Source organism: Ovis aries, chromosome 2, assembly GCF_016772045.2.
Source record: "Ovis aries strain OAR_USU_Benz2616 breed Rambouillet chromosome 2, ARS-UI_Ramb_v3.0, whole genome shotgun sequence".
Taxonomy (NCBI): Eukaryota; Metazoa; Chordata; class Mammalia; order Artiodactyla; family Bovidae; genus Ovis; species Ovis aries.
The window spans coordinates 147,374,776-147,394,201 of NC_056055.1; the positions used below are offsets into that span (position 1 = coordinate 147,374,776).

At 34.6% G+C, this 19,426-nt stretch overlaps 1 protein-coding gene across 2 annotated transcripts in view; it reads left to right on the plus strand.

Moving 5' to 3' along the window:
• KCNH7 (potassium voltage-gated channel subfamily H member 7) overlaps positions 1-19,426 on the plus strand; it is a 539,652-nt gene that overhangs the window by 470,505 nt on the left and 49,721 nt on the right. For both annotated transcript variants that reach the window (XM_060411139.1, XM_060411140.1), the window contains exons 7-8: positions 4,080-4,479; positions 11,916-12,115. In XM_060411139.1, coding sequence (XP_060267122.1) covers positions 4,080-4,479; positions 11,916-12,115 — 600 coding nt within the window. The remainder of the gene's footprint in view (positions 1-4,079; positions 4,480-11,915; positions 12,116-19,426) is intronic.

Genomic DNA, 19,426 nt, shown 5'->3' on the forward strand with positions numbered 1-19,426 from the left:
GCTCAAACATGAGATTTCCTCCTATTGATGATGCTTTCTCAGTTTAACTGTAGCCAGACTTATTCATAAGCAGAGAGTTGTTAAATACTTCACCTATTTTAATTTCAAAACAACATTGTTTTTCTTCAAAAATAATTCTATTACATTAAGAGAGAATGCCTGAACTACTGTAAAATAGTAGAAAAAAAATCTCATAGTTTTTTTTAGTCTGGGCCTGTTATCTAACATATTGACAAAATTGTAGTTGTTTAAAGTATATATTCTTAATATAAAACTCAGTTAAGAAAGTTGTACTTAATAAGGGAAAGTAGCTTTTACCTCAATATATTAAAAAAAAAAGTATCTGGGTACATTTTTTAAAAAACTGAAATAGGATGATATTCATCAGCTACTCAAAAATTTAAAAAATTAAATTTCCAGGGGAAGAATCATTTTACATTTTTTAAAAATTGTGACAAAATGAAAGTATTAGGATGGTCTTCTTTACTGTGGTATTCAGGCAAAAAGAGTTTGAGATGTCGTTCAATCAGGGTAAAGGAGTTGAATTCTGAACTAGCATAGGTACTGTTGAGGTGGAAAATTGACTTGTTAAAGTGTATTATATCTCTTTTGTTATATATTAATAGACAGTACTGGAAAACAATGGACCTTGCTTTGACCTACTGCAAAACAGTTCACCTCTTTGTAGATCTTATTTATTGTCTTTCTGTCTTTATATTACATCATAATGATTACTCTTACCTCTAGTGAGCTTTTATATGCTTTTCACTCTCTACCAAAAGTAACAACAAACAAAGAATATTTTTCTAAAACCAGTGAAAAAAATCAAGAAATACCACCTAAGAGAAACTTCTTTACCTTTACTATTTTCAAAGTTCTTGTCATTAGTTTCAAGATAGTTTTATTTCTATTTTCAAAAATTGAAAAAACACTCACTAAGGTAGATTTTCATAGTATGTCTGGGTATTACATGAACTTAGATATACTGTGAGATAACTATGCATTCTGAAAATATTCTAATAAGCCAAAAACTACCAATTATAAGGTAGTTGTTGGTCCCATTTTTGACTTGCGGATAATACAAAGATAGTTCATTGAACTAAACAATGGAAACTAATAGCCTGACAAATCAAAAAGAAGGGATTGATCTTTTTTTTGTCCCATTTTTTTCCGAGATTTTGGTGCAATCACTTCTCTTTATTGTATTATCTGGGGCAAAGCACCCTAAATCTTTAAAGAGATATTTAAAGAAAGAAAAAAGAGTTATTGCTAGCCTAAATGTCATCTACAAGGTGTGCTGTACACAGCTAAGGAAGAATGCCCAGGCATATTGGCAGCATCTTGATAACCGCAGAAAAGGCATTTGTTAATTGGTACGAGTTAAAGAATCAAAAGAGAATGGCTTTGACTGTTGAAGCCAATATTCACTCATCCTTAGGATGCAACTGAAAGTGCTGTCTACCCCCAACACTTTCACTCTTCCCCTGCCTCTTCCTCTCTGTCCTCCTCTCCTGCAGCTCCTTGTGTCAGCTCCTTTGGGACTTTATCATGTACCTTACTTTTTTAGCTTTTTTTGGTACAGAAAATATGTCACTGTGTGTTATTATATTTATTTACCTTCTCAGGAAACTTACTGTCATCTAGATTTCACCTCATTTCGACATAATGGTAGAAGAAACACCAGAGGTTTCTTTTGAGAGGAGGGCAAAAAGGAAGCATAATATACAGCAGATTGGATTCCTCTCCTTTTCATAGCGTCATTTTGCTCTACCATCTTTGTAGCCAAAAGAGTTGTTAGTACTTTTTATCACAGCATGTTGTTAAAACAGCTTATTTATTCTGAAGCATTTCACTTCATTAACAAAATACCTATACAAATTTCATTATATTTCATTTATCTTGAGTTTCAGAAATTGCTCCCCAAAAAAGGCAGTTTTGAACAATAACCCTCAAGTATTTCTGATTTCTCCACATAAGTAAATAGGAATCAAAACTGGAGGAAAAATAAATGTGCAAACTTAAGCTCTGAAGTGTAGAAATGGAGTTACGCTGAAACAGGTTGATTTCTGTTAAAGAGTCTGAGCAGTCAGTGCATCTAAATGATAGTCTTGTCTTTGAAAAATCCCTACAATTTCCCAGGGGAGCTGAAAGACCAGTGTTCAAAAGCTTCCACTCAAAATTCCTGATATCAGTGTAACAAGTTTGGGAAATATGTAGCTCTAACAACCCATTTTACAATACAAAGTTACTGCTTAGTGATGGAAACAAAAGCATATGAGATATTACAATAAAAACACAGTTACAATGTACTGGGTATTACCTACAATGCTAGAAGGAGGCATTATTATGCCCATTTACAAAAGAAGAAATTGATGCTTAAAGATTAAATAAGTAAATTGTCTATGGTGACACTGTTATGGAAGCAGAATTTCAAACCTAAGTTTGTTCCGAAGTTCTAACTCATAACTGCTACACTGAAACTTTGAAAATATAAATAGTAGAAAGTTATCTTTTCTCCCAGAAACCCACCTCATACTCATTTAAATTCACCATTTATTCATTGAAGAGACATAATTTTAAATTTGTGATGAAAAAACACTGTTTCCCTTACTACACCCTAAAAAATAATAACTCAGTTTTGGGAACAGAGAAGACTCGCCTCTCCCATTTCTAAGTGAGCAATGACCAGAATCCAAATTTTAATAAGACCATCACAACTACCCAAACTCCTTTCTAGAAGATTCGAATGCTAACTGAAAAGAATTCAGGGGAGACAGAAATCTTTCCTTCCCTTGTGACCGCTCTGAAATAAGGAAAAAAAAAAAAAACTGTAACCCTGATTTTAGAATGTTAATGAAAGTATTTTCTTGATATTTAGAGCTCTTTTCTCACCAAATCAATATGAAGATATAGGATGATAGTTCTGCCGCATGCTATTTCTTTAATTAAAATATGTGTTCTTAACAAAAATGAATGTACTTTGAGAAATAAACACCAAAATGAACACATAAAATGACTCAATAATTGATTGGTAAATACCATGTAACATGGAATAATTATATACCCTGCGAATTATATAGTACTTATAGGTGACATTATTTAGGAAACCTAACAAATGAACTTGCAATTTGTTAACAAATTTCAAATCCAAATTTGTTTACAGATTTCAAATCCAAACAACCAGTTAAGTATCCTGTTATTATTTAGAAGTGTCCTATCTTTAGATACCTGGTCAATAATAGTCATGCAATTAGTTACCCATATCACATCCCAAAGCAAAATACATAATATCATTGGGATATCAAGAAACAATTTATCAATTCAACACATTTAAAAAGGAAAAACTGAATCTGAACATAGTACTTAATGCATGCATGCAATCATCCAATAAGTTTCCCAGTTATCTGCTTGACTGGCTCTTCATTGAAACCCTTCTAAACTCTAATGTCAGCTTGTCAGCAAGATTCTCTTTGGCCTTCCTTTCTAAAACAGTTCTCATCCCAACCCAAGCTCCTGAACACCCTCTATCATATTGCTCTGTTTTTTATTATCATTGTCACACTTTTCACTCTCGAAATGATCTTATTATTTGTTTTAAAAATGTTTATTTCCTCCCCAATAGACAGTAGGCCTTGTTTCTCTTTATAAAAAGTGACACTTTTGTCTAATAAATAAATATCTTTTTCTACTATAAAAATGACCATGTCCATTTGCTCAACACTATAATCCCACTTGCTGGGCCCACCAATAACACACTGGGATGATTGTCAGTGAATGAATGATTTACTGAGTACCCATTATGTGCCAGGCAAATGGTTAAAGTGCAAAACAAAGCATGGTCTCTGTCCCAAAAGAATTACATGCCGAGATAGTGAATTAATGTACCACACACTTTCAAAGTACTTTCCAAAGCAAATGTTAAAAAAAAGAAAAAAACTAACCTTGATGTTTAATTCAAATACGCAACTATCTTCAGTGCTACCATATTTTTGTAACCTATTTCTACTTACTTTGCTACACAGGAACACACACTGAATTGTCTACCAACTGTTTCTGATCGTGCACGTTTATTTCCACAGACAACAACATTAATTGGTCTTTTGAAGACAGCTCGACTCCTTCGTCTTGTGAGAGTGGCCCGAAAACTTGATCGATACTCAGAATACGGGGCTGCAGTTCTAATGCTCTTAATGTGCATATTCGCCCTGATTGCTCACTGGCTGGCTTGCATTTGGTATGCCATTGGGAATGTAGAAAGGCCCTACCTGACTGACAAAATCGGCTGGTTGGATTCCTTAGGACAACAAATTGGGAAACGTTACAATGACAGTGACTCAAGTTCTGGACCATCCATTAAAGATAAATACGTCACAGCACTTTATTTTACCTTCAGCAGTTTAACGAGTGTGGGATTTGGGAATGTGTCTCCTAACACCAATTCGGAGAAAATCTTTTCGATTTGTGTTATGTTGATTGGCTGTAAGTAGATTTCACTTTTGTTATCTATTAGGATAAACTAATAGTACAAAATCAATGTCTCTAAAACATTTAGAAGAAGGCAAAGAAAAAATTATAGAAAGTTGTAGAGATAATGGGATTAAATATATGGGTATTTTATTTTACCAAATCTGATTCTCTCTGTGAGGGAAGACACCAAAGATCTTGCATGACTGCAGGAAACTATGAACATAAAACTAGAGTGACATGGTCCTTGGGATTCAGGAATTGAGGCTTGAAGTCCACTTTTACTGATGCAAAAATGTGTCTGTATTATATTAAAAAAAATGTGTCTGTAATTTATTACAAATGGTTATATTCTGTAATATTTCAAGCTGAGACCAGATTAGAATAGGAAGGACTCTTTTACATCACATAACTAGATACACAGACATTGGTAGATAGATATAGATATGTAAATATCACCCTACTAATTATAATGTGAGCTAATCTTTCATATATACACATATGCACATATACATACATACATTTTTCCTTGTCATTTGACTAAAAATTCCTTTGTCTGTGACATTATGCCAAGGACCTAAGTGATTGCCCTTTACCCTACAATGGGTAATGCTATGAGCATCATTTAAAAGTTATATTCTTTGGAATAAGAAAAAAACTGTGTAAAACTAAAGATGTTTTAATATTAATTTAAAAAAATCACACTTTGGAACCACTAAAAATAACTTTGTTTATACCATGCAGCAACTGACAAAAGCATGATGGATTTTAAAGTCTGAAAACGAGCATCATCACCCTTAGGTTGCATACAAATTTGAAAATAGACCCAGAGAGTTAATTTTTGAATGCTAATATATTGAGTAATAAAATGTGCTAGGTAAGCTTTATTTATGAAACTTAAATAGATTCATATTAGTATATTGAAATAACTAGTATAGGCAAATAACATTACATTTAAATAACTCTTAAAATATTCTGAAAATTCAGGCTAAGTCTTGCTACAAACCAAAAAGCAGAATTACACTCAGAAGGAAATGGAAGCGGAGCCCACTGGAAAAAAAAGAAAAATTCATTCCAGAGAGACTGAATCTTACAGAACAAACACAGGCCCAACCATTCTGTGATTGCAGCTGCTAGTAAATACTTTATGAAGTGAAGTCACTCAGTTGTGTCCGACTCTTTGCAGCCCTGTGGACTGTAGCCCGCTCAGGCTCCTCTGTCCATTGGATTCTCTAGGCAAGAATACTGGAGTGGGTTGCCATTTCCTTCTCCAGGGGATCTTCCCAACCCAGGGATCGAACCTGGGTCTCCTGCATTGCAGGCAGATGCTTTATCCTCTGAGCCACCAGGGAATAATACTTTACAGTGGCTATCAATTTTAGTGGCATTGGTAACAAAGAAAAGAAAAAAAGTATGTTTTTAATTATTTATACACAGATATAGAAATATATATATATATATGCTCTTTTCATATATATATATATTTCTATATCTGTGTATAAATTATTGGAGAAGGAAATGGCAACGCACTCCAGTGTTCTTGCCTGGAGAATCCCAGGGATGGGGAAGCCTGGTGGGCTGCCGTCTATGGGGTCACACAGAGTTGGACACGACTGAACTGACTTAGCGACTTAGCAGCTTAGCGTGCTCTTTTCAAAAGAAAACAGTACTTGAATCTTCAAACAGAATTTCCAAGGAAGAATTTTTTAAGAGCTGTGCCATGCTAAGTTGCTTCAGTCCATGTCCGGCTCTGTGCGACACTGTGAACTGTAGCCCGCCAGGCTCCTCTGTCCATGGGATTCTCCAGCCAAGAATACTGGACTGGATTGCTGTTCCCTTCTCCAGGGGATCTTCCCCACCCAGAGATCAAACTGTCTTATATGTCTAACTTGGACTGGCCTGCCTGAGGGTTCTATCCCACTAGCGCCACCTGGGAAGCCCTTTTTTAAAAAAAATATAAATTTATTTATTTTAATTGGAGGTTAATTACTTTACAATATTGTATTGGTTTTGCCATACATCAACATGAATCCGCCACGGGTGTACACGTGTTCCCCATCCTGAACCCCCCTCCCACCTCCCTCCCCATACCATCCCTCTGGGTAGTCCCAGTGCACTGGCCCCAAGCACCCAGTATCATGCATCGAACCTGGACTGGCGATTCATTTCTTATATTAAGAGCACTAAAGTTTAACATGTTCACTCCAGGATTAAGTGAAATGCATGGTACTATTTATCGTGTAAATTATTTTAAGTTAGAGACTCAGTTCTTTGCTTGCTCTGTGGTGGTGGTGGTTTAGTCACTTGTGACAATGTCGACTGTAGCCAGCCAGGCTCATCTGTCCCAACATTTAATCCTTAAATCGGGGATTACTGCCAGTTTTTCTTCTTCCTTTCCTTGTGTCTTTTTCCTTCCCTTTTTCTTTCTTTTCTTCCTCCCTCCCTCTCTACTTTCCTCCCTTCCTTCCTATATTTTTGCCTTTTTGAATATGACATTATGCTATTTCTATTGCTTGTTTAGGAAGAATATTTGTTTCCTGCAGAGGAATTCTATCTTTTAAGGAAAAACACTCTAGTTAATTGGGTTGACTAAGATATATCCATATTCCACATAATATCTTTCATTTGAATAACAGACTTGCTTCTACAAAACTTAATCAAAATGGGATTATGTAAAGCTTAGCATCAGACAGGAAAAAAAAAATTATACATATTTCTAGAGAATTGGATCATGAGCTATTATGCCATAAAAGGTAAAATAAGATTGGAAACAGCAATAATAAGCATGCCTTGAAATTTTCATAGCCATTTAATGTATTTGTGTATATCTACACATGATATTTTCATTTAGACCCAACTGTATTAAGAAATGATTTAATTTTCTGTATTTAGTTCTATTTTATACTAAGTACATACCCTTCAATTATATGAGTGCTTTGATTAAACCTAAAAATAAAATATAATATCCAAAATATAAATATAAAGTATTGTATATATACTACTGCAAGTTAAAGTTGTTACCGTCAGTTATCAAGTTGAACTTTTTTCCCAAAGCTTCTTTAAAACTAATCTTCATTCTAAAATAAAAATTTTAAGCCAAACAAAGTAATCTGCAGTCCTTTTAGCAGCAATACAATTCAAGGAAACTAAAAATTAAACATTAAAGGCTATCATCTAATTAAATTCAAATAACTCAGGTACCTATAGATACATTTTTTAAAACTTCTATTTGCAGAGGCAGTCACCAATTTTACTGCTGAATATGTACAGAGAACAGTAACCATAGAATTCTTTTTAAAAATATACACTATTCAAGGTGAAAAATAAAGGTATAAGTGGAATTAAATAAGTGAGAATATAAGTTAATATCACATATTTATATCTATTAGTTCTGATATTAATATATAAGTATAATCTTTATTCAAATATTATAAATATAATATACACATTTGATTTTTTTAAACCTATAAACCAGTATATAAAGGCAAATATATTTTATCTCTGACCTGCTTGACAAACATCTTAGGAGAATTTCTTGTTTTTATAATGTGTAAAACAAAGTAACTGGATTTCTGCTTCTAACCATGATGGAGAAACTGAAACCTTACAATACTCCTATAACTTCTCTGTTAAATATCAGAAAATTAAACAAAGTATATAAGCATTTGGATTTCATCAAAATTAGTAACTTCAGCTTTCCAAAGGACACTGTTAAGAGGAACAAGCAAATGCTAGACTAAAAAAAAAATACTCTCGATACTTAGATCTAGAAAAAGACTTTTATTTAGAATATATCAAGAATTCTTACAACTCCATAATAAGAAGACAACTCAATTTTTAAAAAATGAGAAAAAGTTTTAAACAGCCGTTTCACAAAAGAAAATATGTTAATGGCCAGTAAATACATGGAGAGATATTATTAGTTGTCACGGAAATGCAATTAATGCTCTATGATGGTTAAAATAAGACAACACCAAATGTTCGGAAGGTTGGAGAACAGCTGGTATTCTCAAATATTGCTGGTGAGAATGTGAAATCACACCAAATTTGGGAAGTAGCTTGGCAGTTCCTTAAACATAACCACCGGCGTGTGTGCTCAGTGGCTAAGCCATGTCCAGCTCTTTGCAGCCCCAGTGACTGTATCTCCCCAGGCTTCTCTGTCCATGGGATTTCCCAGGCAAGAATACTGGAGTGGGTTGCCATTACCTTCTCCTGGGCATCTTCCCCACCCAGTGATCAAACCCTAGTCTACTGCACTGGCAGGCAGATTCTTTACCACTATTCCACCAGGGAGGTCCAGACATACCACACAGATCAGCAATTCTAATTTTAATTCTTTCAAAGGGAAATGAAAATGTATGCCCACACAAAGACTTGTACACAAATGTTCCTAACAGTTTTATTCCTAATAGCCAAAAACTAGAAACGGTGAGATTTCATCAACAGAAGAGATAAATGAAGTTGGTAGAACCGTGTGATGCAAATCTACTCGTAATAAAAAAAAAAGAACAGATTGCTGACACAAACAAAACAGAATTTCAAAACTAATATGACTGGAAAAGAAGTCAGACATAGATGAATATGTTCGTTATGATTCTATTTATATGAAACTCTAGGAAATGCAGACTAATCTGTAATGATGTAAAGGAGCTCAGTGATTGTCTAGAGTTAGCCTAGAAAACAAGTGGGCAAGCACCCAAGGGACAAAGTGGAATCTTCTGGGATGATGAAAATGGTCTATATCTTGATTCTGTTAATAGGGGTGTGTATGTTTGTCAACTAACTGAGCTGTACATTTAAAACAGATTCATTTTGTTGTACCTAAATTATACATCATCAACATTTATCTTTTTAAATTTGCATACTAGGTAGGAAAGCATTTTTATTTCATCAGTATGTTTCAACTATTACCCGATGACCCTAAATTCACTGGGATTCCCTGGTAGGCTCAGATGGTGAAGAGTCTGCCTGCAATGTGGGAGGCCCAGGTTTGATCCCTGGGTTGGCAAGATCCTCTGGAGAAGGAAATGGCAACCCACTCCTGTATTCTTGCCTGGAAAATCCCATGGACAGAGGAGTGTGGCAGGTTACAGTTCATGGGAGCGCAAAGAGTCAGACATGACTGAGCAACATCGCTTTCACTTTCTAAATTCATTAGTTTGGTGAGCTTCTCAGATTTTGAGTGTGGCGTGCTGAAGTTTTAAATTATACCTGTTTTATTTGTATAGTACCTCAAGGTGAAGCAAATCATTTTGGTGAAAGAATTTCCTGTTAAGGAAGGCTAAACAAAATACTGAGTTGAGAGAAATGATTGTATGGTCTGCCAACTTGCTTTTGATTCATATTTTATGCCAGTTGATGGGCATTAGCTAAATAATATATACAAAATAGAATCATTTTATGCTTTTTTTCTTGCTTACTGCCTTTAGCTCCATTTGCCTCCTAAAAATATAGAAAAAAAAAGTATGCCTTTATTATAATTTAAAGTCATTAGCATAGAATTTCCTTAGAGAAATATATGCTATTCATGTATTCAACTATGTACTTATGATCTAGATTTTGCTGTCCTATCAATGAGTAGAAATACCTGTCCATGATCAAACTAATGTTTGGTTCATTTTTATGGCAGTATGGAGATAAAAACACAGTATTTATTAAAAACAAAAAAAGAATGTTTTCCCTGACTCTTCTTTGCATAATTATGTGGTTTAAGTAAAATAACTAGCATTGATTATGGGCCCTCTAATTAAATCAAGTGAAAATCTGTACCAAACCATTTCCTGAGAACATGATAGATACTTTGGACACTTATCAGCAAGCATAAATATATGCTAAAGTTAGGCAGAGTAAAATATATTTTTTACATAAATCTCTTTGAATCGTGGTAATCCATTTCAGGCACGTATTGCTAGCTCCCTTCTTAAGTGTTCATTTACTCAAATTATGCCCAAGTTTTATTTTGTTTTGTTTTCTTTTTCATGCCTGTGGAAGATACAACCTAAACAGGTTTTCTATATTAATGAGACTTACTGTCTTTCACAAACCCCAATTCAGCCTTCCTATAGATTTCCCCAATATTTTTTCCTTTACATAGATAAAGCACCACCCATTTGTCTGGGACATTCTCTTACTTGGGACATCTATGGTAAACTAGGACCATGCTAACCAAGAGACAGAAATAAGATGGAAAAGAAAGCAAATGACCAAGAAGATAAATCATTTTAAAACACAGACTAAATCTGGCCAAAAATTACCTTAAAAATGATCAAGTGGTTTATATAGGCAATGGTTTGTAAAATATGTTGTGGAAAAAAATATGTTGGGTGACTATTGTTGAACAAATACTTCGAGGAGTTGCTGTTGTTTTTGTTTTCCTTTCCCCCCACCTGCTTGATACATTACAGTTCCATTACCTCCTCTCTAAGTGTCTGAATATGCCCAAAGCAAGATGTAGGCCATTGTCATCATGTGACTTTCTGTATAAAATATGGAATTTTTTTTAGGATTATTAGAAACTAAACACAAATATAAAAAGAAAGACAAGATATTTAAAGAGCTTATGTTAAATTATAAATATTTTGCCCAGGAAGCTTTAGAAATGGCATTCTAAGTAATGAATATTAGGTTTTTTTCTTCCCATAGGTGAAAGAACAAAGAAGTCATTCTATTTTTCTCTGCAAAAACAAAACTATATTCTCATAGTCTAAGCCAAAGATATATTTCTCATCTAGAAAGTATAAAAATAAATTTTAGTAGATTAAAAATTACATATGAAGAAGCACTCTAAGGAAACTGTGATTTCCTTGAAACAATTTATGGGGACTCCCCTGGTGGTTCAGTGGCTAAAACTCCGGGTTCCCAATGCAGGGGTCCTGGGTTTGATCACTGGTCAGAGAACTAGATCCCACAGGCCGCAAAGATCCCACATACCACAGTGAAGACCTGGCACAGCCAAATAAATGAGTAAATAATTCAAAAAATATTATTCCTTAGCAAATCCTTAAATTTTATAGTAAACATTTAATATTACCAGGTTAGGCCTGAGGCTGAGGTAGAATTGTCACAATTTTAAAACTTTTACTCCACTTCCAGAATACAGATCTGTGGTAACCCCATGATGTACCTTCTTGTTACATTACAAATAAAATGCTGATTCTAGTCAATAGTCTAGATTGGTTACAGGTCGATATTGTAAACGGTCTGAGTTTTTACTTTAATATAGAATCCATGATGATTTGGGATATTTTTCCTCTCCAGATTTAACATCAAAATTATAAACTTTACAACAGTATTCACTTAACTACTTTATTCCCCATGGGCCAGTAATAACCCCTCACAAATGGATTGAGATTACAAAAAAAAAAAAAATCTGCATTTTGAGATTCTGATAAGATATAATATCCCCAAGTGCAGTCTTTCCCCCATAACTTTGTTTTTTTTATCCAATCCAGCACTAATGTATGCAAGCATTTTTGGGAATGTATCTGCAATTATCCAAAGACTGTACTCGGGAACTGCCAGGTACCATATGCAGATGCTGCGAGTAAAGGAGTTCATTCGCTTTCACCAAATCCCCAACCCTCTGAGGCAGCGGCTTGAAGAATATTTCCAGCACGCATGGACTTACACCAATGGCATTGACATGAACATGGTATGTACTACTGTTTTCCAAAACTGGAGCCCCTCAGGCATTATAGCTACAGCCAAAATGAACAAAACAGTTTCACCAGCTTTGAACCCCTTGCTTTTGTTTTCCTTTCTCGGATGTTTATTTTCTCCCCTGGAGATAGTCTTTCATTCTCAACTCATGGCATTGCATGGTGCTATATCTAGTTATACTGTGTGGCGAAGGCATAACATGATGCAAACTGATATAACTGTGTGTAGTAGAGCGCCCACTTCTGGTCAGAGAGAGCATTGCTGAGTTAGGACTTGGGCTTTCACCACATGGCCTAGCTGCCAGAGCCCGCAAAATACATGGATCCTTGTGCATTAAGATATTACAAGTAAACAATAATAACTATAATGCCTCCAAACAGAAATATTTTTTTTAAATATGACATTTTAAGGATCTGTGGGAGAGGTTAAGGAACTTAAGTATACCATAAACATTTTATAATAGGAAGTTTCATTTTTCTGTTAAGGACAATTTTTCTATATTTTCATCAATTAAATATGTGCCCTTTTACTGTATCTGGTTTAATGCATCTTTCCTTTCAAGGGGGAAATATGTATGCTTTCATAACTCTTAAACAAATTCAACATCAACTTTTCATAACCGTCCCTCCTCTATCAATGCTTAAAAATCAATACAACTAGTAAAATTAATTGATCTAAAGAGCTCCTTTTATTATTAGGAAAGTTACATATATCTTTTTGACCTAGCTATTTGTCTATAGATATTGATTACTAAAGATAAATTATATGATAAATACAAATTCAATAGCGTATCATAGACCTATTAAAAAATGATTAGAATTATGATACCCTCCCATCTAGCTGTTCCTCCGCTGGGCAAGGATCTTGTTTCTAAGAGTTCTTTAGAAAATGAAATCTTTCAAAGTTAGTGACAGCAACATTATGATACAACTCTTTCATACAACTTACTCAGTTGAGATTGACATTTTTTTATTTCATCAGCAATAGCCTAACAAAAAAAATAAAGGTTCAAAATTAACAGTTAAGGTACAGAAAGCATTGCAAATACTGCCAGTTTGAAATATATATTTACATATGATAGGTTTATCATAGCTGTGCATGATTTATTTGATTAAGAAATAATGGCATGCCATTATAAAATTTTTAATTTGAGGAACTAATCAATCAGCACATTTCATACAAAACCATAACTTAATTCCATGAGTTATTTCTAATTATCCCATATTTACTTGTGAAAATTCATTTGCAAAGTTGATCTCACCAGGGTAACACTTTAATCTCTTAAGAAAGTACCTACAAATTGGTCACTTTTGTTTATTTCCATTCATATTATTGTTTAATGAAGATATCAACATTCAGAAACTACAGGGGATTCTCTAAAGCTGGGTTGGCTCAAGCAGTGTCAAGAATCTTTAATCAAAACACATGTCACTCAATTTTGTTGTTCCATTCTGCCAGATTATTTCAATAACAATAGTTAAACATTTATTTATTTTACTTCCCCTCTCCATATTACTCTAGTTTTGTGACCATTTTTTTTGTGATAAAGTCTATTTTGTAAAAACTATTTACCTTTCATTGTTTGACTCTATTACCTATGAATTTGGTTTATATACCACTTGCCTATTTACAATGTACTTATGAAAGATTTATCTCTTTCCTGTCTGCTTCACACCTTAATACATGGAATCACAACACCCACCGGTAAGAACAGGAGGTATTTATATCCAATTTAATTCTCGTGTAAATTGTGGAGAACACCCTTGTGATCTGTCAGGTTTAGAGCTTGTTAAATGATTTCCAATGTTAGTTCTGATCTTTTTTGCATGGTGTAGCAGAGGAAATACAAAGCAAGAAACTGGGGAAGATAACCTGGAAGAGGCCAAGTACAGAACAGAAATTCTTAACTTGAACAACAACTTGACCTCTAATAATATTTATATAGTTTCCCCCCACCCACCCACAAAAAGTCACTTATCTGCCCCTTCCTCCACTCTGGTAAAGGTTATGGGTATACGGTTTGCATTAGATAATTGTCATAAAGAAAATGTCATTCTCTTTCATCATCCTCTATTTTCATGATGTAGGTGCTTTTCTTTCCTCTCATCTGCATGCCTGTATTACATGATCCAGGAGTTGTGTGAGCTCTAAACCATGTGCCACTGAGTCTTGCATGTGGTTTTGAGAGCTTGACTTTGCACGACCTTCTTGTTTGTACACAGTGTCTACATTTCTCATCTTGTGACTGCAATGTGAGTAAAAGATCTAAGTGCAATATAACTCTGAAAACTCAGCGAATGGAAGATGCTTGCTAATTAAGCACAATGTGCAAAAGAAAGTTGATTAGAAAAAAGCAACCCTATTCTTAGACTACTGAGAGGTTAAAAAAAAAAATCTTTTTTTTTTTTACCTCTAACACCACATTGTTAAATCCCTGTGTCTTATTAGTTTTATTGTTAACTAAATTGTGATTTAATAACAATTTAATACAACTTAACTTTATGTACTGTGATACATAAAAATACATCAAACTGTTGTATTTTACATCAGCATTCCATGTTATTTCATTTGAGTATAACCTTAAATATGATTTATCATGAAACATTTCAGGCCATTTTTGCTGTTTAACCATGTCCAGATGAAGTACAAGATGTTTATTCACACTCTATTAATTGACTGAAAATTCTTTTTCATAGCCCCACACATTTGATTGCTTGATAGGTCACAAAACATTACAAAGAAGTTACCTAAAACATGGAGCCATATTCCTTATTCCCTGTTTTTTTGCTTTTAATGGAACATCTATTGCCAGAGTGTTCCAGAACCAAAAGCATTCTGGGAATATTTACGGGCTTCCTCTCAGTTGAGCCAAATGGTTCAGATTGCAAAAGGAAAGCAGTCAGAATAATGAAGTTAGTGAAAGGAAGATGTCCTTTTGCAAATTATGTCAGGTTTAGAATTAGTAAAAATTAGCTCAGAAATGTCCATAGGTCAAGTTTGGAAAATACTTTTCTTTCTGCAATACTCTTTCAGATTAGGACTGAAGGTTCCTCAATGGATTTCCCCAAAAAAATCAAAACTGTCTTATAACCCAATCTGAAACTTTCAAACATTATCTAACATTGATTTTAGTTACAACACTGCCAAAAACTGAAAATCACCTTCCATGTCATCGTAGAATCAAGCCATGCACGTGAAGGAACGTGGCTTGGATGAATAAGGACACCAATAACCATGATTTATCCATCATTCAGGATGGAGAGAAATAAATCATTAATGACAGAAACCACTCCATAATTTAAAATTATATTTGCATGGAAGAAAAGCCTTTTTGAACATTCAATGAAAACTGTTACTCCTTACCTAAAAATGGCCCTCTAATAATGCCTAAATAATAGAAAATATATATATAGAATAAAAATTCAGAAGACCCAAGTACTAGCTATCAATATGCCACTAATCTTGGACAAGTCACTTAACCTGTCTGTAATTTCATTGAACATGTCATTTTCAAATAGTTCTAAAGCACCAAAACTGCCCTTGCTAAATCTGTGAAGCAATTATTATGGGAGTTTTTCTGCTTGAGGATGTAGAGTCTAACCTATCTGCTGCACACTCTTTTGCTCCCTCTGAGTCTCCTTTGTGGAACAGTTATTTCTTTGTTGAGTATTATTCAAAAACCACTGAAGTAAGTGAATGGTAGAATTGTGGATGGCAGAGAAACCAAGGAGACCATTTCAGGTAAAGACAAGGACAGGAATAGAGGCCCTGTTTTGAGACATCCAAGGCAGAATTAAAGCAGATAATCTAAAAACAACTTTATTTAATTTATTTTAAGAAGAAGGGAGAACAGTTGAGTATTTTAGTCTGGGGTGTTGATGCAGAAAAATTTGAGAAACAGATATAGAAAGGAGTTGAAATAAGAACCTAAAAAAGAAGAATACATTCTTTAGCAGCCAGATAGACAAAGTTTCCTTAAGGAGAAGTAGGAGAAGAAAGAAAAATGATGGAGGCTTTGGTTTTGAGGAATAAAGAAGGCGACTCAGTGGCACTCGTACGTACCACATGGTCCAGCCCCTTCGGTCAAGCAGAGACTAATTCCTCGGAACGAAGAAGGTATAGGGTCAGAGAAGAGTTGAACAAGGGAGAATATTTAGAGATTTCAATCAAGAACAACCTAGTGGGCTAAAATTGCTTAGAATTACAGTAGGACTCTTGCCGGGCAGATTCTTTACCACCAAGCCACCTGGGAAGCCCCAGAGTGGGACTCTTGAGTGACAAAACACGCACTTATAATGGACCGAATGAGCAAAGCCAATGAAAATGGAAAAGAGAATCATGAAGAATGACATACTGTTTAATAGAAATTCCTATTTCTTGGAGCTGATGTGATTTCTAAGGACGTTTTAATAAAAATCTGATTTCATTTCTTTCCTTGACTCCTTTCCTGCTCCTCTGTTATCTGATAACTCTGACTACAGACTACTACTACTAACTGCTTGCTGCTACTACTAACTACCATCTATTTAACTAGCAACTACTAACACTAACCTGCATCTACAATCTAACTGCATTCCATCAAAACTATTGTTGCACCCATTCCCTATGTTTATTTAAATAACTTCATCCGTGCCAGGCCGTCACTTTCAAATATACTCCACTAATATCCTATTTTAATGCACCGCAGTGAAATGTAATTTTGAGCTCTTTCAATGTCTAATCCAGCAACTCAGATAAAATAATCCTTGTGACAGTAAGCCACACAGGATATAAAGCAAAATTTATAAAATAGCATATCTTGTCTCTACCGTAATATTTTTATTACCCTTTACTTTTTTCTAATGATACTTTATATACCGAAGTTGATATAGTCAGTGAAAAGCCTTGGACTATTTCATTATAAGGCTACAATAAAATGATTACAAATATGATGCCTTTCAAGTCTGACTAGCCATCCAATGGGCAGGGACCCTGTTACCAAGAAGTCTTCAGAAAATAAAAACACTCATGTTTAAAGATATAAGCAGCATAGTACAATTCTTGCATAGGTGAGCCTACAATTTAGATTGATAATTTTATTTGATCAGTAATAGTTTAAAAAGCATCAGTTCAAAATTAGCAATCAAGGTACAGAGAGCATTACAAATGTCTCCTAATATGAAAGACATATGCTCCTTCTCTACACTTAGATAGGAAAGTTTAAACTCACATATTTAAAAAGGGAGCATGGGAATTGGAAAAAAAAAAAAAAAAACAACCTGCATTTAAATGATAATGACACTGAGGATTGGTGACATCTTTTATTTTTCTGTAAAGAAATAGTTGCTGTTTAAGAGTGGAATTAAAGTAATGGCTGTCTACAATGAACCTTAAAAGATATTTTCATCATCATGCTGATTAGTTGACAGGAATTGCCTGGATCAGCAGAAACTGGATATGTGAAATTTTCCACTTGCAAGAAATCTACTATTAACACACATACTTGACAATTGTATTTAGCACCTGAACCTCAGGTGTTTAAGAGAGGGCAAGTCTCATGTCCTTCCTATTTTTCCTCCAGGCTCTTTATCCTAAAGTCTCAAAAATGCCACAGAGCACAATAATTATACCATCTGGAGCCCCCTGACATGAACAATATCAAGCTTAAGACAAGCATCTGGTATTTTCAGATTACAAATGGTATATGTTAAATCATGGTTCACAAATGATTACGGTCACTTCAGGCTGGTCTCCAACCATTATTAAGAAAGACTTGTTTACATCGAGCACCAAACTGCTTTAAGCAAATCAAGTTCGACAGTGGGATCTGATCCTGAGCCATTCCTGAGTCAAGAGAAATAATGGCAGCATGGTCTGCGGCATTACACATGAAAAATAGTCATTGCAGAAATACCACACTGAGGCAATGAACACACTTCTATGCTTCAGTTTCTCTGTTCACGTTCTTCCTATGGTAGTAGGAAGGCAGAAATAATGTTTCAAGTTTTTTTCAACTTCCAAAATTTATGGTGCTATTCAAACAGGATTCAAGTACAGTCTCTTATGCTAAAGAGTGATCTATGTTTCTAGATGCTTTCTTTGGAACACAGGAATAATTCAAGCTCAGTACAGTTTAGGATCAATTAATAATCAGTACAGGTGAGCCAATAATGGAAAATAAAGACATCAATGTTCACTTTTAAAATATTCTTTGGAAACATGAATTTAGGTCCATTAAATTCAAATATTAGAGGAACTTGGCACTTATCAAGCTTAATGGAATCAAACCATCCACAATTTATCCCAAAATAAAAGTCCAGTATTTAGTTAAAGAATTTCCCAAGACATTACCAAGAGCTTGAGAATTTATATTGAAAATGGATATGTAAATTTCCACCCACTAGACCAGATATTTTAAAATCATTTTTTAAAGGCAAAAATAAGCACAAGTAGTTCATCTTGGCCAATTGACCATATAGCCTTAAGGCAGCAGGCTCAGGAAAACTACATTTAATTATTTTTCATGGTTAGACATATTACTATCCATGGAGATGAGTGTGAATGGAAAAAAAGATATATAATCATGCCTCTTTCATGCCAGATATTCCAAAAGAATCTTTTCGTTTGCATCTTGGGCTGCTGTTAGTCAGGTGTGCTACCCCAAGAACTCCACACTCAGTTTAGCGACCATCTGGTAAGAATCTTCCTCACTTTGGGCCCAGTCCCTTGTATAGTGCATTTTAACACTTCTGGAGCCATGCTAAATCATTTTCCTCACTCTCCTGGCCATCTTCTTAACTCAGAATGCTCGACAATTCACACAGAACTGAAACATATCAGTAGTGAGAAACAGCCACCATGGTGGGAGGGAAAACCAAAGACTCACTCCATGCAAGTGTAATTATTGTGCTTGAATCATAGCGGTTCACAGCTAGCCCTTACCTAGTTTTATCTGTGAGTCAGTGTGTAGACACTAGGAAAACAGGGCTTAGTCATGTTTTCTAAGATGGGAACATTGGCCCAGAGTCTAATTCTAATTTTACCTGCCTTATGTATGAGCTGTGCTGGAGTAGGCAACACCAGAACCAAGTTCAGAATGCTTTATTATAATAAGGCAAGAATGGTTAACTGAGATGTCACTCCTATGAATTACTTATTCATAACATTTTTGTATGGATTTTGGTAACCCTTTCCTTGCCATTTTTAAAGAATTCTTTGTCATTTATAGACATTGATGCTCTGTCTCTCATCTAGATTGCAATTTATCCCTAGTGTCTTTCCAATATGTTGAGTTTGTTTAGGATATTGTCTGGATTTTAATTTT